Source organism: Dendropsophus ebraccatus, chromosome 3 (assembly GCF_027789765.1).
Source record: "Dendropsophus ebraccatus isolate aDenEbr1 chromosome 3, aDenEbr1.pat, whole genome shotgun sequence".
In the NCBI taxonomy this organism is placed as follows: domain Eukaryota; kingdom Metazoa; phylum Chordata; class Amphibia; order Anura; family Hylidae; genus Dendropsophus; species Dendropsophus ebraccatus.
The window spans coordinates 35,240,010-35,265,726 of NC_091456.1; the positions used below are offsets into that span (position 1 = coordinate 35,240,010).

Genomic DNA, 25,717 nt, shown 5'->3' on the forward strand with positions numbered 1-25,717 from the left:
TAACATAGGGTAACTGTTGCTGCCATTGATTGGCTGCAACTGTCACATATCAACACTAGAACCTTGTCCAACGGGGTACAAAGGAAGCATTGGCATGGGAGCAGTAGGGGATTGTTAAGGTTAGTATTACTCCTTTAATTTGGAATGACTCAAAGAGGTTGTCTGTAAACATATTTCATACCTGCTTTATTATGGCATATTGGGGGATATAGACCCTTCTCTATTGGCTTAACACAGAGCCATGTGAAAAGCTTAGATCATTTAAGAATCCCACTGCTGAGGCATTTTCTAGGGTTCTATTGAGATCTATCAAAACCTTTGACATGTCCCTGTTCAATTTACACACAGAGCCATCAAGGCCTCAGGGTGTGTAGGGTGTCTACCGTGTATCTCCAAAAATAAGACATGGTCTTATATCATTTTTTTTTCTCTGAAAATAGAACTAGGGCTTATTTGTAGAGAAACACAGTATGCCCATACACTGTAGCCCTACTCTTTACAGTAGTTAGCCCCCATACTGTATGTCCTACTGTTGTTAGGCTCCTATACAGTAGGTTCCCCTGTAACTTTTCTTCATACTGTATACCTCCCTCCCCCTATGTTGTTGTTGCCCCATACTATATACATCTACCCTCTCATACTGTATACCCCCCCATCCCCTCTTTAGTTGTTCTCCCATAATGTATACCCCCCTCTGCAGGTAGTCCTCATACTTTATACCTCCTTTCCCTCCCTGTAGATGGCCCACATAGCCTCTGCCCCTCCCCCATATACAATGTCCCCTACTGTGCATCTTCTTACCCCTCCTGCAGGGGAGCTGCAGGTGGGGGCGGAGCATAAAATGTTTTCCACTGATTGGCTAATGCTCTGATCTGGTCAGCTGACTGTAACTAGGGCTTATTATTGAAGTAGGGCTTATATTTCAAGCTCATTCTAAAAATCCTGGAGGATGCAGCTAGGACTTATATTTGGGGTAGGTCTTATTTTTGGAGAAACATGGTATATATTATATTCCCCGAGAGTCCATGGCTCAGACTTGCGCAGTAGAAAATGTTCTATTTAGAGGAACCTATGACCATCATTGTTTTTTCCAGATAAGGAATAATATGTAAACCACAAAGCAAAAGGATAATAACAACCAGTGGGGCATGTACCCGAAATGGATGGGAGATACAAGCAAATAATAGCATTTTGGAGTATTTTAGTTTAATTCTCATTCCACTGACCAAATGGACCCTAGGCATAGAATAGCAAGCTCACCTGTCGCTCACCGAGAAATAAAGTACCTGTAATTACAGCCCCTCTTCAGGCTGCAATTTACTAGGATTATTAGGACCCGGTCTGTGGCTGACAGCTCTGTGCACACAACCAGGCCGGACTGTCCAATTAACGGTGACAGTCTGACACTTGTGAAGTGAGAACTGTCCCTTTATCCCAGGCACTCACACATGAGCAGGTTAGAGGCAGTCAGCTGCTCCCTCTTGTCCACAGGTTTGTCTAGTGGTCTCTTTTATTCCCCTTATAATAATGTTTAGCGTGTCCATCTCTTACAGCATTGCAAAGTGTCTAGGTGCAAAAACAGTATGTGACAGAGCACTGGAGTGTGCAAGAAAATACAAAGTCATCTCTGTGACTGTGGATGACCGAGAAGCATTGCAGGCAGTGGAGATGTTCCTAGGTGGGTACAAACAGCATCGCTGTCCTCTCTTTTTCCTGTCTTTTACTGTACTTTTGTATAGTTCATATATTCTTGTCTAATCTACTCATATGTCTCCTTACGTTTAATACTCTACACTGCATCAGGAGGGGAATGTTTAGCTTCTGGCCCCTATGAGAAATGTGCTAAAGGAGCCCCACCTATCAGGTGCCAATTCACTATTTGTAATACTAGTGCCGCATTATGTGGCAGAGGGGCTTTACAGACCCTCAGATGCCAGGACCTAGGCGTAACTGCTACTTCTGTACCCATCTAGACTCCTGACCTCTCTTAATCTAATATCTTTATTCTTCATGCATGACTAATATGTTAAGTGTTAGTTCACATCAGTGGCCAATTCCAGAATAAAGGCCCCATTACACGAAGCAATTATCGGTCATTCCGGTCGATAATTGCTTTGTGTAATAGAAGGCAACGATGAGCCGACTTGCACGATATTGGCTGATCGTTGTCTTTTAATGTCTTTCAACAGGTTAAAAGGCAAACGAGGAATATAGTAACAATCTGCTGCTGTCTCCCCAAGTAATAGGAGCAGTGGCAGCAGACCGGAGCTATCTCCTATGGGCTCCCCGGACTTAGGTTCCCCTGCACTTACCCGTTCGCTGTTGGCGTGTGTAATGGCGCCGGCGCGAGTGGGGAACGAGAAGCAACTGAGTGATGACCTGACAGGTCAGCGCTTGCTTGCTCCTGGAGATCGCCCGTGTAGGGGCGTTAGTCCTATTTTTACCAGCAGTTTTCTTATTAAGTGTTGCTGTCGTTTAAATGTTTTTTGCAGAATTCAATAGTACAGGTGACTTTTAGAAACTTTGTAATTGGGTTTATTAGCAGAAAAATGCATTTTTATCAAGAAAAAGCAGTTTGAAGCTCTCCCCCCTGTCTTCATGGTTCTCTTATGGAGAGAGGAGGGGTTGAGGGAGATGAGGCACCAAAACAGGATAACAAAGAGTTCATTTACAGCTACATCACCGGGCTATCTCCTCTGACGTCAGCACTGACCTCTCTGACCTCTGAATATCTGGTTTCAAACAGGTCCCGCTGTGTAATCCTTTGTTCTCTGCTCTTTGCTGGCGACTAATCTCCCCCTTTCCTGATAATGAGCAGTAAATGATGGAGAAGAGGGGGCTGGACCTGGGGAAAGGCTTTTTAAATGCAGATAATGACATATTTTCCTAATAAATATGTCATTTTCCTAATAAACCCAATTACAAAGTTTCTTAAAATCGCCTGGACTACAAACGACAGTGACACTTGTGGGCTGGGTTCATTCTGCGTTTTTTTCTATCGGTTTTATTTCTTCTATTTTATACAAATGGATGAAAAAACTGATGGAAAAATGGAAGCATTTGTGTGCATTCGTTTTGATCCGTCTCTCTTTTGACTTCCATTATGAAAAAAAAAAAGATAAAAAATGATTGAAAGCACATCCGTTTTTTTAGTGTAAATAAAAACGTGGTCGTCTGCCTGAATGCTGCCAGCTTATGATTGCCAGTCTTATTGATTGGTGTTCATTTTAAAAGACATTTCAACGGTCATGCAGATCGGGTCACAAATGATTGCTGGTTTGTTTGTGCGGCCCATTTCTTTCATCATTTGTTGGCCACCCAGCCCCTCTTACACAAGGAGATGTGCAGCCAATGAACAAAGAATTTTTTTTACGATTTAATTTTTTATATGATGCAAAGGCTTATTTGTTTGGCAGTATCAGCCTGTTTGGGCAATAATCACCCCCATATAATAGGACCCTAGGTTTGTGTAGTGTAGTTTTTTTTGTCATTTATAAACCAAAGCCTGCAATGGATCCCAAAGGTTGCCCCAGATCTGTCTTGTGACCTGCTGCTGTTGTCATGAAAGCTAGAGCAGGTGTGGTTCCGAATGGCGTCCACTCAAAAGGGCAAACAATGTCTCTCTGTCCTGTAAAGGCCTGATTATCGTCTGTACTTGGCTGATATCGGCCGTTATGGCCGATAATTGCTCCTTGTAAAAGAAGACAACGATCAGCCAACATTCACGACTTTCAACAGGCTTTCAAATGCTAACAATCAACCTGGCAACGATCTGCTGCCGTTGCTCCGTTTAATAGGTGGTAACAGACCGTCTCCTATGGGCTGCCCAGACGATCTGATGATTTCCCGGGCAGCTCCCCATGGCCCCGCCCCTCAGCTGTTACCCTCTCCTCCTCCTCGCTCGCTGTCGGCACGTGTAATAATGCCGGCACTGGGCAGGGGTGCTCCTGGTGTAATAGGGGCTTAAGACTAAGGGGCTCCTTAGCTGGGGATTCCCATCTGTGACATCTGTATACATATCATTCTAGCCTCTTAATTTGCATATTTGTTTGTAAGAAGTGATATTTGTATAAATATAATAATTACTATAATAATAAATACACAAACCATCCTGTTTCCTCCTAGCTTCCTTTCCTTCCCTTCTCTTCAGCTGCTCCTATCCCCTAGCCTGCTATTCTTCATCCTATTAGACTCGCCCTTGCCTTTAAATAATCTTTCATATCCCACCCCTCTAAAATTGCCTATCCATCTTCATTTCCATCCTAATTCCTCTTTACAATTAGACAAGTCTCAAACCACCAGTTTCTCTCCCTCTCTCTCCCTCTCTCTCTCTCCTATATACAGAGTCAAGTGTTTCTTTCCTCTTAGAGCTCAGGCTCTATTCCTGCTGTATATTTGCATCACCTCTGCAATGTATAAGGCTGGGTTCACACTACATTTTTGCAAAAAAAAAAAAACTGATGGAAAAACAGATGCATTTGTGTGTCTCCGTTTTTCCATTGACTTCATTACAACAACAAAAAAAAAAACAGATCAAAACGCATCTGTTTATTTTTTAACATACACAAAAATGTAGCTACCTTATTTTGTGTACATAAAAAAAAATCTGAGATTTGATCTGTTTTTTTTTTTTTTTTTTTAAATAATGAAAGTCAATGGAAAAACGGATCAAAGCAGATGCACACAATTGCATCTGTTTTTCCATAGGTTTTTTCATCCTATTTTTGCAAAAAAACGAGGAAAAAAGGGATAGCAAAAACCCAAGCTTACAATATGAGGCTATGTTCACATAGCGTAAGTGACTGGCCGTTCCGTGATCTGAAAAGATCATCCTGGCCGGTGCTGCAGTACCGGACGGATGATCTTTCGGGCTGAACTTTCCATTGCACGCTATGGAGCGAGCATCCAGATCTGCTAGCTCCATAGTGTGCACTGACAAGGTTTCTGCGGCCACTATTTAATGAATAGCGGCCGCAGAAAACTGACATCTCAGTTGTTTGCGGCACTGCGAGGGATCCCGGCCGGAGCGTATACTATGTGTATACGCTCCGGCCGGGATCCCATAGACGGCTATGTAATGTATATTTCCGTAATAATCATAGCCTATTGTGTACTGTTTTCTCATGTTGGGGTCCTCTTTTCCATACTCCTCTTAATACATTTAATTTCCATTTCTTGCAGAGGATGAACTGATGTTAGTGGAAGCTGCCTGCGGAGCTGCCCTCTCTGCTGTATATTCAGGACACATCCAGCGCTTGCAAAAAGAGGGCAAGTTGGAAAAAATAACAGGGCCATTGATAATGATAGTTTGTGGGGGAAGTTCAATAAATCTATCTGAACTGCAAAACTTCAAATCCCAACTGGGAATGGTTTAATGTATGTGAATAAAGTCCTATAGAAGAAGAACAGCTGCGGTGATTCAGCTGACTGAGAATGCATGGTCTTTCCACTGGAGGGAGTCTGGAGACTAACAATTACCTTCTACATTGATGAGAACAGAATGTTTGCAAGATTTCTATTAACCTTTGACCTCCGTTCTAGTTATTGATCAATACAAAATTCTTGCATTTTCTCTATACCTTCTGGTCTTTTCATTTTTCTCCTCCCTGACTTGCTGCTTTGCTAGCCCTCTGCTTCTGTCTGCTCTCGCCTCTCCTGATGAATTTCCTTCTAGCATGAGTCCTCTTACAGATTCTCTTTGGGATCAGGCCTCTATAAATCATAACTCTCCAGCCAATATCTTATGTAAAAAGGCACCTCGGGGCTGGGAAATCCTATTACCAGAAGCACCATTAATTATTGCAAGTCAGCTTTCCCTCCAGCTGTAATATGTTATCTTCAGCCCCTGTAGCCCAGACACTGGCCTTTCCCACTAAAAAGGCTGCAGGGGATGCAGAAAATGCTTGAAAAAAAATAATCTATATTTACGCCACCAATATTTTGTTGATCTATCTATCTACTGTACTGTCTATCTATCTATCTATCTATCTATCTATCTATCTATCTATCTCCTATCTATCTATCTATCTATCTATCTATCTATCTATCTATCTATTATCTTTCTATCTATCTATCTATCTATCTATCTCCTATCTATCTATCTATCTATCTATCTATCTATCTATCTATCTATCTATCTATCTATCTATCATACTGTCTATCTATCTATCGTACTGTCTATCTATCCACTGTACTGTCTATCTATCTATCTATCTATCTATCTATCTATCTATCTATCTATCTATCTATCTATCTATCTATCTATCTCTATCTATCTATCTATCTCCTATCTATCTATCTATCTATCTATCTATCTATCTATCTATCTATCTATCTATCGCCTGTCTATCTATCTCCTATCTATCTATCTATCTATCTATCTATCTATCTATCTATCTATCTATCTATCATATATCTATCTATTATCTATCTATCTATCTATCTATCTATCTATCTCCTGTCTATCTATCTCCTATCTATCTATCTATCTATCTATCTATCTATCTATCTATCTATCTATCTATCATATATCTATCTCCTATCTATCTATCTATCTATCTATCTATCTATCTCCTATCTATCTATCTATCTATCTATCTATCTATCTATCTATCTATCTATCATATATCTATCTATCTATCTATCTATCTATCTATCTATCTATCTCCTATCTATCTATCTATCTATCTATCTATCTATCTATCTATCTATCTATCTATTATCTATCTATTTATCTCTATCTATCTATCTATCTATCTATCTATCTCCTATCTATCTATCTATCTATCTATCTATCTATCTATCTATCTCCTATCTATCTATCTATCTATCTATCATATATCTATCTATCTATCTATCTATTATCTATCTATTTATCTCTATCTATCTATCTATCTATCTATCTATCTATCTATCTATCTATCTCCTGTCTATCTATCTCCTATCCATCCTTTATTCTTTCTATTTGTTTGCTGTAAATATTCTACAACTGGAACACTAGGCTGGTATAATGTTAGGTAACCAGATTTTCTGCACAACTTTGTAATATCAAAGAGAAATCCAAAACAAAATATTTATAAAAATAGAATTAGAATAAAGCATCAATGTTATATCAGGATATCTGCAGTAACTGTAATGCAATATGAAAATATCTCCTAAAGGGACATGGTCTAGAATTCTAATGTTTTTTGTGCTGATATTTGTAATTAATGGGATTGCTATGTTTTAGTTAATAGGTGGAAAAAATAAAGGTTCATTTTTTTATTATTTTATTATTATCCAAGCTAATGTTCCCTATTTTCAGAAACTACCATTTATGTCCATGGGTTATATATGGTACTCCAGCTTAGCACCATTCACTTAAATGGGGATAAACTGGAACAGCCAATAAAAAACATAGCAGCACTGTTTCCGTAAGCTCACTACCTTTTGTAATACTGAACAAGTAATTTAAAGGAGTGATCTAGTTATCAGCTGCTGTATGTCCTGCAGGAAGTGGAGTATCCTTTCTATTCTGACACAGTGCTCTCTGCTGCCACTTTTGTCCATGTCAGGAACTGTCAAGAGCTGTAGCAAATCCCCATAGAAAACCTCCCCTGCTCTGGACAGTTCCGGACATGGGCAGAGGTGGCAGCAGAGGGCACTGTGTCACATCGGGAAAAAAAACACCACTTCCTGCAGGACATACAGCAACTGATAAGTACTGGAAGACTGTAGATTGTTAAATTAAACTACAAATCTATATAATTTTCTGACACCAGTTCATTTGAAAGAAACAAAAATAAGAAAAAAATAAAAATAAATAAAATGTGAATCAACCTGCCATGATCCCCTACCATTGCTGTTCTGGCGGTGCCCGGCACTGCTGTTGCACAATTATTGGTCTCAGTCCCAGCACTAAAAAGTCTCTGCTAACATTTTTAAATTTTTTAAGCCCAGCCTAGCCACATTTAAAAATACGTCTACAGACAAAGGCTATATTCAGACAGAGTATTTCCGTCAGTCTTTTTTTCAGTCTTTTTTTGACCAAAATCAGGAGTGGAACAGACAGGGCAAATTTATAATGTGCACAGTTTCTGTGTTTGTCAACTCACTCCTGGTGTTGGGCGAAAAAACACTGACCAAAAAACTGATGGAAATACTATGGGGGGAGATGTATCAAACTGGTGTAAAGTGAGACTGGCTCAGTTGCCCCTAGGAACCAATCAGATTCCACTTTTCATTCCTCACAGACTCTTTGGAAAATGAAAGGTGGAATCTGATTGGTTGCTAGGGGCAACTGAGCCAGTTTCACTTTACACCATGTTTGATAAATCTCCCTCTATGTGTGAACATAGCCTAAACCCTTTCAACCTCTGTGTTAAAGGAAATGTACATAGCTTCCTCTTTGTTACTGTTGTGCTATCCACCTTTTTTTTTTATAGAGGTTCAGGTGGCTCCACATCAGAATGATGGTATATATCTCTGGTGCCACAGTGTCAAGCAGTTTTGGAATAAAATTTACATTTCTATCAGTTTTGATCACATATGTTATTTGATTGGATAGAAGATTATTTTATCAAGTATAAAAGAGCATGGACAAAAAGAGGAACTAGATGATTCTAGTATAGCTTCCCTCCAGTACAAGCTATATAAATCTGCCCCTTCAACAATATAAATAATATTATATGAAGCAAAAGTTTTTATACTAATTTTACCAGCATCGTAAATATTACCAAGAGTTGAAACTCCAGTCTTAGGCCCAGTTCACACTGAGCAAAAATGAGCTCTCCGCCCCCGAATCCCGCCATGCTTAGTGTCCTGCAGTAACTCTATTGGAGGGCACACACACCGCCGCTGCTCTCTGCTCAAGGGATTCTTTAAAATCAACTATTGTCAGAAAGTTGTATAGATTTGTAATTTACTTCTATTAAAAATCTCCAGTGTTCCTGTACTTATCAGCTGCTGTATGTCCTGCAGGAAAATGATGTATTCTTTCCAGTCTGGAGAGTAGGAGAGGTTAATTTTACTTAATTCACAGAAAAGTCACTAGCCACCTTACTGATTACTAATAAGAAATAATGTGGAACAGACAAGGTTATTGTATGTTGGTTGCGGGTCTCACAGACTGGCATCGTAACTACACTTTCAGCATATAAAATGTCTAGTGTCTCTTGTGCATTTCATCCTATAACGTGAGGTACAACCTACATTACCGCATTCACATTGGGTGTCATATATTTTCCATTTGATATGTTTTTCCTGTGATTATCTATCAATAAATAATTTTTCTGCTTTTTTTGCTTCATCCGCCAACTCTCTACCTCCCAATCTTCTCTCCTTTCACTTGCTGCCTCTATTATCTCTCTGAATTTCCTGGCTCGGCCTTACTGCTGCATCTTCTTCTCTCTCAACACCTTATTTTCCTAGCCGGTGTATATTTAAGAAGCAATTTCCCGGAGACTCATTTTTTTTGTAATGTTGTCTGGTGGAAAGTAACTTGTGCAGTCCCTGCATCCAGCTGATTGCCACCAATCATAGATCATCTGCTGCCAGCTCTACCCCATAGCACAAATACAATAGGTTTAGAAGATCTTTAACCCTATGTTACTCAAAGCTAAAAAAAGAAGATGCAGCATTACCAGATCAGCATTTTCAGGGCAGTTTAGTAAAATGTATTCCCTATAGATTATATGAATACTGAATATTTGTATCCTTCTAAGTACGGATGTCTTATGCATTGCAGTACCTTCTAACACTTAAAACTACTCTGTAGACACATAGAAGACTGATGGCAGAAAAAGAGCACCTGGTCCATGTAGTCTAACCTTATCAGTTATGAGTTCCTTTTTATAGTTTTATTTTAGGATAGATATGTTTGTTCCAGGCATTGTTGCAAGCATCTACTACTCTTTCAGTTTATTTATATTTTCTCACATTGCTAATCTCAGATTGTGCCCCTTAAAGTGTCACTGTCGTTATAACTTTCAGAATCTAAATCAACAGTAGAGGTGGTAAAAAAATAAGTTTGCAATTTACATTCATTATTTATTTTTTAGTTAATATGGAAAAAACGTCACTTCCTGTTTTCTGACTTTTTTTCTCAAAAAAACAGGAAACGGTCATAAAACAGGAAGTCCTGTGTACCCTAGGCCATCTGAGCGCTCACAGAGAGAAGGCAGTCATGTGACTGATGGACACATTGAGCTGTGACTCTCTGTACTGGCCGGACTTCCTGTGTTTAGTCTGTTTTTTACAACCAGTCAGAAAATCTGCCTTCAGGAGACTGGACCTGGATTTCTGGTAAGTTCAGCTTTGTTTTACAGCATGATAACAACAAAAAAAATAATGAATGTATACTGCAAACTTGTTTTATTTCACATCTACTGTTAATTTAGATTTTAAAAGTTATAACAACAGTGACACTTTAAATCTATTTTATAACAGTATGCAGGCCCCTCGCTCTCCATAGCTCATCACAGAGCATCCCCTTTATGTTTCGCTAACAACTTGCATGTTACTATGAGCAAAGATGTTTATTAGCTCAGTCCTTACATGTGAAAAGACACACAGTAAGAAGCGGGAATGGCAGAGCCCACCTTACCTACTGGTTCCCTGTGCAGCTGCATAGATTGCACATAGGGTTTGTCTATAGACTTGAGAGAGTACTCAAAGGGGAAGTCTGGAAAAAAAGGAAATTTTCCGGCAAGCAGGGAAAGACATAATAAGCAACCGCTACTTACCCCTCCCTGTGCCTCTGCATCGCTACCTTGCAGCTCCAGGACTCCCACCGGGCTCCTGGATCTCCTTTTCCAGCAATGTCATAACTCAGCTGATGGATTGCCTGCTCAGCCACTCAGTGACTGGGTGGGACACTGCTACATTCATTCATTGGCTGAGTAAGCAATCCATTAGCCTGGTATTCCCCCCAAGTCATCGGAACTTGGGGGGAAATTAGTTCTGTTGGGAGTCCCGGAGCCTTTAAAATGGCGCTTCAGGGGCATGGGCAGAGGTAAGTAGCGCTTGTTTATCATGTTGTTTTATCAATTTTCCCAGTACTTCTCATTTAAGTGCTCAAGTGCTCATTACTTGAGTTGACCATTTTTTAATGCTTGAGTGCTTGAATTGAGCAATGAGCCCTATTGAAATCAATGGGAGACTTGAGCATTTAAACAGGTGCCCCCCACTCAGCAGAGCAAAGGGTACCTGGTTATCCAAAAATGACAGTTTGGCCCCCAGGGAGCTAAGTTAACCACCTGGGGGCCAGAGTGTGCTCTGTTGGGGGGATGTTAAAAGTATACTTACAACTCTGGTCTACCTACTTGCTTGTGTCTTCACTATGGCTCCTCAGCCAATCAGAGGCTGAAGTAGTGTCCTGCCTCAGCCACTGATCCTCTGATTGAAGTTCCCCCCAATGAGTTTAAGGCTGAGGAAGTGCATTATGCAGCCTTAAATCTTGTTTAAAGGCTCTCAACAAGTTGTTGTTTTTTTTTATCCAAGCATCCTAAGCTACTTGGTAGAGCATCAAGCACTATCTAGTAACCTGATACTCAACAGGTAGTATACTCTGGGAGTTTGTTATGGGTAATTCTGTATTTATACTAATTTTCTAATTGAATTTTAAGTTTATTAAAAAAACACTGTTGGACTGGCAAAATGATGGTGGAGCCATCAAGACATACCCATATATAAAGATAAAGGTCTACCGCCATTTTCTACACTAACACAGGTAATTTCTGATTTCCCTAGTTTCTCTGACGAAAGATCAATTCAATTACATCTTGTTTCCGACGCTCTTAAGAATTCTTAGCCTTGGCATTCTGAAGATGCTATTCTTGCCTTTCGCTTTCTCTCTTCTAGGCTTCTTTTGGCTTCAGATTAAAAGAAATCCGCTTGTTTCAAAGATTCTAATCCGATTCTTTTATTTTTGTGAACTTCTCTAATACACAAAAACAAAAGGGATCAAGTTGTGTACAAGTCTATAGTGGTTATTAAGCCACGGAGGATTCATATCCAATGTAGGTGAAACTAATAAGAACTACTGCTCACTTCTAAAGTATAGCTAATATAGTAGATGAAGCCAAATAGAGAAAATTGTCTTCTGTCATTGACTTAACAACTGATACCTAATAACAAGTGAAGAGTTCTTGATATACTTTACAACTACTACAAATAACATAGTTTTTGGATCCTGGCTTTATAGGATATAGTCTCAAAAAGCTGATGTAACTTGCTACTTGGCTTGATGCGAATGACAAATATGTTATCTGTGAATTAAAGGGAAACTAACAGCAGGTTAGATACATATTTAAACCTTATGACCCAACAGCACACAGGGTGCTAAGGATGAAGGTAGATTTCTTACCTTAATCCTCAGCTCCGTTTTTGGCTAGTTTTTAGTTTAATTCCTATGCTGAGGAGGTTTGGTGCACTGGAGGCGGGACAAATATTTTATTATCCTTGCAGCACTATATATGATGGAGGGGAGGGGGGAGCAAGTAATATATGTAAGGGGGAGCTTAGCAGCTGTATGTATGAGAGACAGTGCCATAAATATCGGTCAGCCTATGTTACAGGGGCCAGTGTATAAAGCAAGGAGTCTTTTGGTCTGATTTGAGGTATGAATTAATTTAGCTATTTAGTCAGTGACCATTATTTTATTATTACCTCTGATGGGTTTACTATGGAGGGGTTTCCAGTCTATTGTTGGTATAAAGTATACAGCCTTCGGGGTGATAGCTATACAGTGGCGTGGATGGAGTCATAATGAGGTGTCAGGTTTAGTCAGATGTCGGTTTATTATTATTAAGTTAAAAAACAAACTATAGAAAACTGATTGTAACCTTGAACAAATACATATTTTTGCCGCTGCATTCATGATCATCTGAGGAACAAAGATAATATAGTATTTATACTGTGTGGCACATGATGAAAGTGCATGGCAAGAAAAAAAAAAAATCATATATATAATATATATAATTTTATTTTTTCTCTTCCTCTCCCCCAAAAAGTACTATCTTGTTCCTCTGTACCTGCGATAGTAAATCTGCAAATACAGTCTGCCTCAGGCCACCAACCTGATCCATGCAATGCAATGGTAGCAATAAAAACTACAAATCATGGTGCGTGAACCCTCACAGAAAATAAATTAGGGCTTTTAGGAGCAAAAAAAACAAAAAGGGGGAAACACATTTCCCCATTGTCTTAAAGGGGTTAACATTTATGAACTCTTTCTAAGGGAAGCAGAAAAATGAATATACATCCAGGGCCGTTTCTGCCATGGGGCAGACTGAGCTTTCTGCCTCAGATGGCAGATTCTTTACTCCACTAGGGGGCGGCACAATCCCTCACTTTCACTTTCACCCGGTCTGCAGGCACATCACCAGGCACCTCTGCCTCCTCCTCAGGCCCCCTCTCCGTAGCTCATTGATGGACAGCCTTGTCACTGGGGGCGGCTGTCTCCTAGCTGGCTGTCTCTGTCGGAGCAGAGAGAAGGGGAGGGAGGCCCAGCACCACAGTAGAGCTGACTGGAAGCTGTGTGTGCCCTGTCCCCTCCCATACAGCCTCATCTCCTGAGCCCTCCACTGCTGGCCTGGGATGTGACATCTGCTGGAGGAGACAGACACAGGAGGTTAGTGTGTGTGTATACAGTATATATATATATATGTGTGTGTGTGTATACAGTATATGTGTGTGTGTATACAGTATATGTGTGTGTATACAGTATATGGCTGGGTTCACACGCTGTAACTGTGCGGCTGTATTTTTTATGCGGCTGTAAATGTGCGGGTGAAACTCCGGCCGTGGGAAAAAATAGACATGCGGCTCAAAACATACGGTCATTTACTTGGAAATCTGGTTCAACTAAAAATAACAAATAAAATCTTTAGAAAGTGATGCAAACACCTCTGGATGCATCTGGGAAAGCAGGGAACACAGTTTACATGAATCGCTATTACCGGGGTTTGCGATCCTCTGCAGTATGCCGATGTCTCTCATGGTTAATATATTGAATTAATAAAACACATTTTCTGTCTAATAAAGTCCCTTTTATTGTTCAATAATTAAATGTAAACGATTCCATCATTTTGCAATTAAATATACTGTTAAAATAAATATATATATAAATAAATGTATATTTATATATATATTTATTTTTTGACAGTATATTTAATTGCACAATGATGGATTCGTTAGAATTAAATTATTGAACAAAGAAACTGTATTTATTTCAACGAAAATGTGTTTTATTAATTAAATATTAATTAGTACAGGAAGCTCCATAAGCCGTTAATTCATATGCCGGCAATAGAGCATTCTGTACTAATCATCACTTTACTTTAATGAAAACATCAAATGTTTCTTCTAATTATGTTGTGACAATAGCATTATTAGAAGAAACATTTAGAATTATATGTGCGCTCAGCTGATTGGCTGATCGGCTGAGCGCACATATAATGAGCCGGTCCGCAGCACAGTGACTTCATTGTGCTGCGGACCAGCGAAGAGGACACATCGGGACATCGGATGGTGAGTATAGAGCTCTCCCCACCCCCTCCCCGGCACTGCACCCCTCCCAGCAAGGAAGGGGGGTCACTTAACCCCTTCCTTGCTGGGATGGGTGCAGTCTGACATCAGTCTGGCCCCCAGGGGGTTAAGGGGGATGCAATACATCCTCCCTTAACCCCTTGGGGGTCAGACTGTAAACAGCGATCTGTAAAGATGCTGCATACTGTAAGGAGCACAACACCGCTCACAATGATGGGTGTTGTGCTCCTGTTTGTGTGTTTTTTGTGTGTTTCTCCCTTTTTGTTTTTCAGATATCGGTATCCTGTGGATTACGTCGGATTCCATGGACTACGTCGATGACCAGCGGTTGTTCTTTGAATTTTTTTAATAAAATGGTCAATGAGGGGTGTGGGGGTGTTTTTATTTGAATAAAAAAATATTTAAAACTTGTGTCTTGTCTTTATTTCTTTACTTTATAGACTTAGTAGTGGAAGCCGTCTAATAGACGGAATCCATTACTAAGTTGGGGCCTAGTGTTAGCCGGTATAAAATGGCTAACACTAACCCCCTATTATTACCCCAGTACCCAATGCCACCAGGGGTACTGGGAAGAGCCGGGTGCCAGTGGTCCCGGAGCGTCAATATTGGCACTCCTGGACCGGGCGGCAGCAGGCTGGTAAGATTTAGGCTGGGGAGGGCCTAAACCAATGGCTCTTCCCACCCTGGTCTTACCAGGCTGCTGTCGTTTGGTTTTTAACCCGGCTGGTTATAAAAATAGGGGGGGACCCTATGCGTTTTTTTTTAATTATTTATTTATTTAAAAAAAAAACGCATAGGGTCCCCCCTATTTTTATAACCAGCCGGGTTAAAAACCAAACGACAGCAGCCTGGTAACACCAGGGTGGGAAGAGCCATTGGTTTAGGCCCTCCCCAGCCTAAATCTTACCAGCCTGCTGCCGCCCGGTCCAGGAGCGCCAATATTGACGCTCCGGGACCACTGGCACCCGGCTCTTCCCAGTACCCCTGGTGGCATTGGGTACTGGGGTAATAATGGGGGGTTAGTGTTAGCCATTTTATACCGGCTAACACTAGGCCCCAACTTAGTAATGGATTCCGTCTATTAGACGGCTTCCACTACTAAGTCTATAAAGTAAAGAAATAAAGACAAGACACAAGTTTAAAATATTTTTTTATTCAAATAAAAACACCCCCACACCCCTCATTGACCATTTTATTAAAAAAATTCAAAGAACAACCGCTGGTCATCGACGTAGTCCACGGAATCCGACGTAATCCCCAGGATACCGATATCTGAAAAACAAAAAGGGAGAAACACACAAAAAACACACAAACAGGAGCACAACACCCATCATTGTGAGCGGTGTTGTGCTCCTTACAGTATGCAGCATCTTTACAGATCGCTGCTTACAGTCTGACCCCCAAGGGGTTAAGGGAGGATGTATTGCATCCCCCTTAACCCCCTGGGGGCCAGACTGATGTCAGACTGCACCCATCCCAGCAAGGAAGGGGTTAAGTGACCCCCCCTTCCTTGCTGGGAGGGGTGCAGTGCTGGGGAGGGGGTGGGGAGAGCTCTATACTCACCATCCGATGTCCCGATGTGTCCTCTTCGCTGGTCCACAGCACAATGAAGCCACTGTGCTGCGGACTGGCTCATTATATGTGCGCTCAGCCGAACAGCCAATCAGCTGAGCGCACATATAATTCTAAATGTTTCTTCTAATAATGCTATTGTCATAACATAATTAGAAGAAACATTTGATGTTTTAATTAAAGTAAAGTGATGATTAGTACAGAATGCTCTATTGCCGGGAATGTGAATTAACGGCTTATAGAGCTTCCTGTACTAATAAATATTTAATGAATAAAACAGATTTTCGTGGAAATAAATTCTGTTTCGTTGGTCAATAATTTAATTCTAACGAATCCATCATTGTGCAATTCAATGTACTGTCAAAAAATAAATATATAGATAAATATACATTTATTTATATATCTATTTTTTTTAACAGTATATTTAATTGCACAATGATGGATTCGTTAGAAATAAATTATTGACCAACGAAAGTGTCTTGATTACAAAGAAAATGTGTTTTAGTAATTTAATATATTAACTATTAGAGGCATCGGCATTCGGCATCATTGCCGGCTATTTTTGAAGTACTCCGTACGGACCGCCTGTCAATCCTCGGCCGCATGTTCAGCCGCAAACAATGGTCTTGTTCATTTTTTACGGGTCCGTTTACGATAGGGCCGTAGATTCAGACATAGTGTGCACTGTGCAGCCGCATATCCTATACTTCCAAGCATACACACGAACCACCAAAAATACCGCCGCACAATTACAGCCGCAAATACAGCCGCACAGTTACAACGTGTGAACCGAGCCCCCGTGTGTATACAGTATATGTGTGTGTATACAGTATATATGTGTGTGTGTGTGTGTATACAGCATGTGTGTGTGTATACAGTATGTGTGTGTATACAGTATATGTGTGTGTGTATACAGTATGTGTGTGTATACAGTATATATATGTGTGTGTGTATATATACAGTATATGTGTGTGTATACAGTGTGTGTGTGTATATGAGAATATATTTGTGTGTGTGTGTGTATATATATATGTGTGTGTGTATAAATATATATATTTATATGTGAGTGTGTATGTGTGTGTATATATGTGTGTGTGTGTGTATATATAAATATATATATTTATATGTGAGTGTGTATCTAATCTGCCCTGTATGTACAGCACATGTGCCCTGTATAAGTATGGAGTGATCTCAGTAGCTGAGCCCAGTCTATGCCCAGGGTTGCCAGCTGCTATCTGTCACCTGTGTGACTGGCATTCTGTTGTATTATTAGCGCCCCCACAGCCTGTACACATAGTCACCTTGCTGGGGAAGCAATAGAAAATCCCCAGATGCCATAGTTATAGCCCACACTGTAATAATACCATAAAAATTACTATACACTACTTACATTATTAGTGCAGTGTACTGTAAAAAGATTTAAAAAAATGAAAAAGAATCCACTGTATAAAAAAATGCTAATCACTACTTTTCCCTATTTTACAAATAAAAAAAATCTACACAAGAATATATATAACTATGAGGGTATGTTCACACTATGGAAGACGTTCTGAAATTTCATGCGGCAGACTCCACTTGAAGTTCCATATGTCCCATTGACTCAATGATATTCTCAAGCTCAATTCTTTGGGCGGTCGGCGGATTGAGCTGGAAAATATCATTGAGTCAATGGGACAGGTGGAACTTCAAGTGGAGTCTGCCGCACTGTCTCCGCTTGAAATTTTTGAGTGTATTCCATAGTGTGAACATACCCTGAGACTATAGAAACTATATATATCTATAGAAATATCTGAACTAAACAAAAACGGCATTACTTCTCTGCGCGGTGAACGCTATAAAAAGAATATATCCGTGCAATGTATTCATTATTGGTATATATGTGCTGTATATTGCTGCTAGTATATATCTATGTATGTATATATCTGTTTATGCAGTTGGCTACATGGATTTCTTAACTACTATTCGTTAATTGGGGGGGGGGGGGGTGGTGGCGCCATTTCAATTCTCGCCTCAGGCAGCAGAAAACCTAGAATCGGCCCTGTATACATCATATTTAACACATTACCTTTACAGCAATACAAAATGTATACAAGGTAGGGTGGTTGTCCATATACCCATTTATCAGCCAGAGCAGAAAGCTGCTAAGTAATAGTGCACCCTGTTCTGGTGTAATTGCTTATGTATAGATGAGAGACCCTTCATTTGAATGACTTCCATGCAACACTACATTTGTATGGCTGGTTGTATTCCCTTTTTGTGATCAGCTTTTCTAAGTTTTAGGTCTTTAATAGAGATGAGCGAATACATTTCGATCGAGTAGGTATTCGATCGAATATTGCAGTATTCGAAAGATTCAAATTCAATAGAGTAGTGAGGCGAATACACGGGAAACATTCAAAAGCCCTCTCATCACAGTTGGCGCTTTTTTTAATCTAATGACCATGCAAGGAGGCCGTGAGGGACCCTGGGAGTACGCACGCAGCGCGAAAACGCCGTCTACCCTCGTTGGATGGCTGAACCACATGACCTCAAATCTTAAATACTTGGCTCCCGCCTCTCGACCACAGATGAGCTTTCAACCTAGTCAGGGAGAGATCTTGGTTAGGCAGGCTTACTACAGAACCCAAAAGTCCTTTTCAGGGCTAAGATCAAGCGATCATCTCTGAATTAGGGATTAGTTCGGTTCGGCTTCGTATGAACCCGAACCCTCGGTAATGATTCCCGCTGTCTGCCCGTTCCGTGCAGCGGGCGGATCCAGCGGGAGGACCGCCTGGAAAACTGGGATACAACCATAGCCATAGGCTGTATCCCAGTTTTCCAGGCGTTCCTCCCGCACTATCTGCCCGCTCCATGGAGCGGGCAGACAGCGAGAATCTGCTGCCGAGCGTTCGGGTTCATACGAACCCGAACCTCGGCAGGTTCGGATCATCCCTACTCTGAATCAAAAGCACTTCTCAGTGCTAAGACATAGATGATAGCAGCATCAGCAGCATCAGCAGGTGTATTCATTCCAGTACCCTGTGTGTACAAGTGACTTATAGTGTCTCTGCTTAACACCACTAAGGGCACGTTATACATATTGTTCCAGTAGCCCACTAAGGGCACCTGATATATACTGTTTCAGTTGCCCAGTAAAAGGCACGTGATACATATTGTTCCAGTAGCCCAGAAAAAGGCACGTCATACATACTGTTCCAGTAATAATCGTGCAGCATTACGCGTGATACGCACGAATAACATGACGCTCTGCGGACGCACATTGGAATCATGTATGTAACGCTGCGCAAGAAATACGAAGGAAATGTGTGAACATTGCCATAAATGTTCGTACAGCGTTGGCAAATATTTTTCCTTCGCAACTGCAGAGAGTGGCATTACACTGTCATTTTGGGGTCTTGGGTGCACCCAGGCATGCTCCCCCTAATGTCTTAGTGTCATTCCGGAGGTGTTTGCATCGTTTAGGGAGGTTTCATGGGGGACTTGGTGACCTCTAAGTGGTCGAATTTTGATTTCCAAGTGCCGCAATTTTTTTTTACCATAGACTATAATGGGATCGAATACTTGTTCGAATAGTCGAATATCGGTGCCTATTTGATTCGAATTCTTGAAAGTCGAATATTTCACTACTCGCTTATTTCTAGTCTTTAAGCAAGAAAGCCTTCTCGAGTAATGTTGAGGGAACTTGTCAAAAGTTCAGGTTTGGCAAAGTTCATCCGAACCCAAGCATTTGACATTTAATTACTGGTGCTTGAAAAAGTTGGTTTCTGCCCTAGGGAATCCTCGAAAACATGGATACAGCCGTAGGCCATAGGCTATGCCCAACTTCTTCAGCCACCGGGAGTCAAATGCCGAGTGTTCAGGTTTAGATAAACATTGCTGAAGCAGAACTTTCAGCAAATTCACTCAGCACTATTCCCAAGCCATCACACCGTGGCCATCATATGTTACTGATCCTGTTGCTGCATATTTTGTACTCCAAATAGGAAGGCACCTGTGGAATCCAAAGGATCAGCTTTTACTAGTCTTCCCAAAGACGTAAGATAAGGGATGGTTTTGCTGGAGGTATTGTGACCAACTACCAGTTACACGTACATTTCCACATGGTGTTGAAAAACTTTGTTTCCTAAATAAAATGAAACGCTATGTGGTGATTCAGGTTTTCTTTTTTTTTCTAGTTGTATCTTGTTTAAGTATGATACATTTTTCAGTATGGCAAATATACAACAACAGTGACTAGAGTTGAGCGAACCTTGAACATGCTTGAGTTCCTCCAAACCCGAGAGTTCGGCATTTGATTAGTGGTGGCTGCTGAAGTTGGATAAAGCCTTAAAGGGGTTGTCCGGCGATAAAAAATTATTCACAGAATAACACACATTACAAAGTTATACAACTTTGTAATGTATGTTATGTCTGTGAATGGCCCCCTTCCCTGTGTCCCCCCCCCCCCCACCCGTGTACCCAGAAGTGTGGTGCGCTATACATTAGCTGTCACGTGCCGACCACGGTCTCCGATCCTCAGCAGTGACGTCTTCTTCGGGAGGCCGGCGGATCTTCCCGAGTGCCAGCCGCCCTCTGCAGCGTCATCCGAAGCTCAGCCGCGATTGGCTGAGCATAACTGTGCTCAGCCAATTGCGGCTGAGTGGCTGATGACGCGGCTGATGATGTTGGCCGTGCATTACTATTACACGTAGTGATGTGCAGTCGGCGGGAAATGATTTTAGGTCTGGGCCTAAAGAATCGATCAGCCATTGATTGGCTGATCGTTGCCTCTATTACATGGACCAATAATCAGCCAAATCAATTTGGCCGATTTTCGCTCTAAAGGTCCAACTTCCAACTTCAAAAGCCACCGGTATTCCAATGCCGCACTCGTTCGGATAAACTCAAGCAAGCTCGAAGTTCCCTCAACTCTTATAGTGACCATCTGGAAGGGGACAAATACTGTTATACAGCTCAGTACATTGAAATGCGGCTAAGAATAATGGGAATTGTAAGACAGTCATGTCTAGCTTCTTGACTCTCTATGGATGGTTTATCTGTATTTTTCTAATTTTAGTGTCACCATATCCAACCTGGATTATCAAATAGCCTTGTTTTCAGGATGACTATAGAAACAGAACCCACATAACCCTCCTATGTTCTAGATCTATGCTGGAAACAAGGGCACAACTATCAGATTCCTGGACTATTGGACTGAAGGTTTTTCTTTTATGGCATAATCCTAATTATAATCCTAACCCTGAACTTGACTAGACCATGAAATCTAATTATAAATTGTCAGAACTTTCCTTTACAGTGGTTTAAAAAAAAAAAAATAGATGAGAGACCATGTTGCTAGCCGTTCCCTAAGGAAGTGTCAGGTGACTGGAGAGCACCATTTTGACAAGATTTGCCATTTAAGAAAATGAAGAAAATCTACGGACAAAAAAAAAAAAAAGTCACATTCCAGGATACTTCATCGAGGAGGCAGGAGGAAAATCAGATAAAGTGGCTGCTGCTTGTATCAAGGGGATCCGTGGCTGACATTACTTAACACTCGTCTTATTATGCAGCTGTTTTTGACTTGGCAGAGTTGACTATCTGCTTACAACAGATACTCCCCAGCACGCTGGTGACAAGAATTTACATTATGATTGTCACTGGCTAACTGATTACTCCGATAGAATTATGTGTACATCTAACATGTGGGTGTTATCTAGGAAAGCCACCACATGCAGCCTAGTATAGGATTGCATTTGCTTTCATCAAATAACCTGATGTTTAAATGCTACAAATAACTAAGGGAGTGTTTGTTGTAATGCGCTGGATCTTAATTTTACTGTTTAAAGACTTTGGTGTCCAAAAAACATAAAATAAAATAAAAATCTACCATTCATAATTAGATAGGAACTTGAAAGAAGATATCCATACATCAAGCTCAGCCTTTTATACCATCAAACCAGTGGCTTAACTAGAGGGTCTTAGTAGGGCATGTCCCATGATGGCTGGGTCACGGTCCCAGGGAAACTGCAAGGAACATATACTAGGTGGCATCTACCATGTACGTCGGACATATACGCTCAAGACCTTCCTCGATATCTGACGAAAAGTGTAAAACCATGCTATCTTATATTGTTGTCTCAGGAGAAGGAAAGCTAGCCTTGCCTGTAGATCTAATTGCCTTATGCTTCATGCATATGGCTAAGCCATTGAGACAGAGGCCGGTGGTAATCCACATGCCTATTTGGAAAGTGCCTTGTTCAGTACTTTCTGTTGGTTACTACCCTCAACATAATGTACTGTAATACAGATTACAAATAACCCTAACAAACAGCAAATACAAGCATGGTGCCGAAACAGTGCCGCTATAGAGCTGCCTAAATAACAACTCCACACAGCAGGGCTATACAACATTTAGCAAAAATAATACACTGTACAGGAGTCCAGGACATAACAAAAAAGTCATATGCATTACCTATTCTGATGTCACCTTACAGTGCTTATAACATACCAAATAACATTTCCATACATAAACCAGTCTAATAATGGTGCTATACATTGTCTATACGATACTGCTATGAACTTAAAGGGGTTATCCAGCGCTACAAAGACATGGCCACTTTCTCTCAGAGACAGCACGACTCTTGCCTCCAGTTTAGGTGCGGTTTGCAATTAAGCTCCAATCACTTCAATGGAACTTAGCAGCAAAAACCCGCCCAAGCTGGAGACAACAGTGAGGCTGTCTCTGGAAGAAAGTGGCCATGTTTTTGTAGCCCTGGATAACCCCTTTAATGACAAGATTTGTGATGACTGCAAACCTTAAATGGGCACTGTCATTACCAATAAATTATGATAACCTACATTTTTACTTTTACTTTATTTAAAGGAGAAGTCCGGAGAACATGACAATTTTCTAGGCGGCAGGAAGGAACATAATATGCGCTACTTACCTCTCCCTGTGCCTCCGTAGTGCTGCCTTATCATTCAAGGACTCCTGCCGGGCTCCTGGATCTGCTTCTAAAGAAATGTCTAGACCCGGCTGATGAATTTCCCATTTAACTGCTGCAGTCACTGATTGTTGATCTCCCCCCTGCCTCCTGGAATATTATTATTTTTGCCGTAGTTCTCCTTTAAATTACTGCCTGTTTTTTTTATATGAAATACAATGCTTTAAATTTGGCCACTAGGTGTCTCACTTACTAGAAAACTACAATTGAGGCTCCGCTACTAAGGCTACTTTGTCTTGAGTAAAAACAAAAACGTAAATTGAAGAGCATAGATAAGGCAAGCATTAACTGTATTTTTGCTGTTTTTATTTTTTTTAACGTCATGACAAGCACACTTTAAGTGTCAGGTTATGAACATACCTTTAAGACTAGTCTTAGGTGCTGCTATATGGTGCCTCACTATCACAGATCTCATTCCATTCTTGTTGTATGCTAACATGGATCAGTGTAGGTAGGCTCTCTTCTCATCTGCATCGTAGCTTCCAATAATAATGGAAGGCACAACACTGTGACAGACCTGTTATGCAAAACTGCACACAACAGACCCCTTTAAGATAGACATTTCTGCCGGAAAAGGGGACATGTTCTATGTACTATTTTTCAGTTTATAAGACATACTTTTTAGCAAGAAACTATCTAGTTAATGGCTTCTTACTCTGTCAATCAGAGCACCGCAGCATTTAATTGAGCATTTATCAGGAACAATCACAGTTAAAGGGCCTGTGGGCCCCCTTAGTGCACAGGCCCCAGTGGCGGAACTACCGCCATAGCAGCCGTAGCCCATTCGCCTTATCCTGTAATGAACCGGTGTAGCAGGCCAGATTAACCCCCGTCCAGATTATACCCGGGTATAAAATGGCCTAGGCCAGAGTATACCCCGGGGTATAAAATGGCCTACCTGTAACATCACACAGCACGCTGTATTCTCTACCTGTAACACCACACAGTACACTGTATTCTCTACCTGTAACATCACACAGCATGCTGTATTCTCTACCTGTAACACCACACAACATACTGTATTCTCTACTTGTAACACCACACAGCACGCTGTATTCTCTACCTGTAACACCACACAGCACGCTGTATTCTCTGCCTGTAACACCACACAGCACGCTGTATTCTCTACCTGTAACACCACACAGCACGCTGTATTCTCTACCTGTAACATCACACAGCATGCCGTATTCTTTACCTGTAACACCACACAGTACACTGTATTCTCTACCTGTAACATCACACAGCACGCTGTATTCTCTACCTGTAACACCACACAGTACACTGTATTCTCTACCTGTAACACCACACAGTACACTGTATTCTCTACCTGTAACACCACACAGCACGCTGTATTCTCTACCTGTAACACCAGACAGCACGCTGTATTCTCTACCTGTAACACCACACAGTACACTGTATTCTCTACCTGTAACACCACACAGCACGCTGTATTCTCTACCTGTAACACCACACAGCACACTGTATTCTCTACCTGTAACACCACACAGCACGCTGTATTCTCTACCTGTAACACCACACAGCACGCTGTAGTCTCTACCTGTAACACCACACAGCATGCTGTATTCTCTACCTGTAACATCACACAGCATGCTGTATTCTCTACCTATAACACCACACAGCACACTGTATTCTCTACCTGTAACACCAGACAGTACACTGTATTCTCTACCTGTAACACCACACAGTACACTGTATTCTCTACCTGTAACACCACACAGTACACTGTATTCTCTACCTGTAACACCACACAGCACGCTGTATTCTCTACCTGTAACACCAGACAGCACGCTGTATTCTCTACCTGTAACACCACACAGTACACTGTATTCTCTACCTGTAACACCACACAGCACTGTATTCTCTACCTGTAACACCACACAGCACGCTGTATTCTCTACCTGTAACACCACACAGCACACTGTATTCTCTACCTGTAACACCACACAGCACGCTGTATTCTCTACCTGTAACACCACACAGCACTGTATTCTCTACCTGTAACACCACACAGCATGCTGTATTCTCTACCTGTAACATCACACAGCATGCTGTATTCTCTACCTGTAACACCACACAGCACGCTGTATTCTCTACCTGTAACACCACACAGTACACTGTATTCTCTACCTGTAACACCACACAGCACGCTGTATTCTCTACCTGTAACACCACACAGCATGCTGTATTCTCTACCTGTAACACCACACAGCATGCTGTATTCTCTACCTGTAACATCACACAGCATGCTGTATTCTCTACCTGTAACACCACACAGCACACTGTATTCTCTATCTGTAACACCAGACAGTACACTGTATTCTCTACCTGTAACACCACACAGCACGCTGTATTCTCTACCTGTAACACCACACAGCACGCTGTATTCTCTACCTGTAACACCACACAGCACGCTGTATTCTCTACCTGTAACATCACACAGCATGCCGTATTCTTTACCTGTAACACCACACAGTACACTGTATTCTCTACCTGTAACATCACACAGCACGCTGTATTCTCTACCTGTAACACCACACAGTACACTGTATTCTCTACCTGTAACACCACACGGTACACTGTATTCTCTACCTGTAACACCACACAGCACGCTG

The 25,717-nt window shown here is 41.1% G+C and overlaps 2 protein-coding genes across 6 annotated transcripts in view; one reads left to right on the forward strand and one right to left on the reverse strand.

Moving 5' to 3' along the window:
- SDSL (serine dehydratase like) overlaps nucleotides 1–5,930 on the forward strand; it is a 51,079-nt gene extending 45,149 nt beyond the window's left edge. For all 5 annotated transcript variants that reach the window (XM_069961414.1, XM_069961413.1, XM_069961412.1 and 2 more), the window contains 2 exons: nucleotides 1,554–1,678; nucleotides 5,182–5,930. In XM_069961414.1, coding sequence (XP_069817515.1) covers nucleotides 1,554–1,678; nucleotides 5,182–5,375 — 319 coding nt within the window. In that variant the 3' untranslated portion in view covers nucleotides 5,376–5,930. The remainder of the gene's footprint in view (nucleotides 1–1,553; nucleotides 1,679–5,181) is intronic.
- The window catches only part of LOC138785442 (L-serine dehydratase/L-threonine deaminase-like), a 77,877-nt gene extending 54,782 nt beyond the window's left edge, over nucleotides 1–23,095 (reverse strand). The window contains exon 1 of the mRNA XM_069961411.1: nucleotides 23,028–23,095. The gene's annotated coding sequence lies outside the window, so the exon portion shown is untranslated. The remainder of the gene's footprint in view (nucleotides 1–23,027) is intronic.
- Between the last annotated feature and the right edge of the window lie 2,622 nt (nucleotides 23,096–25,717).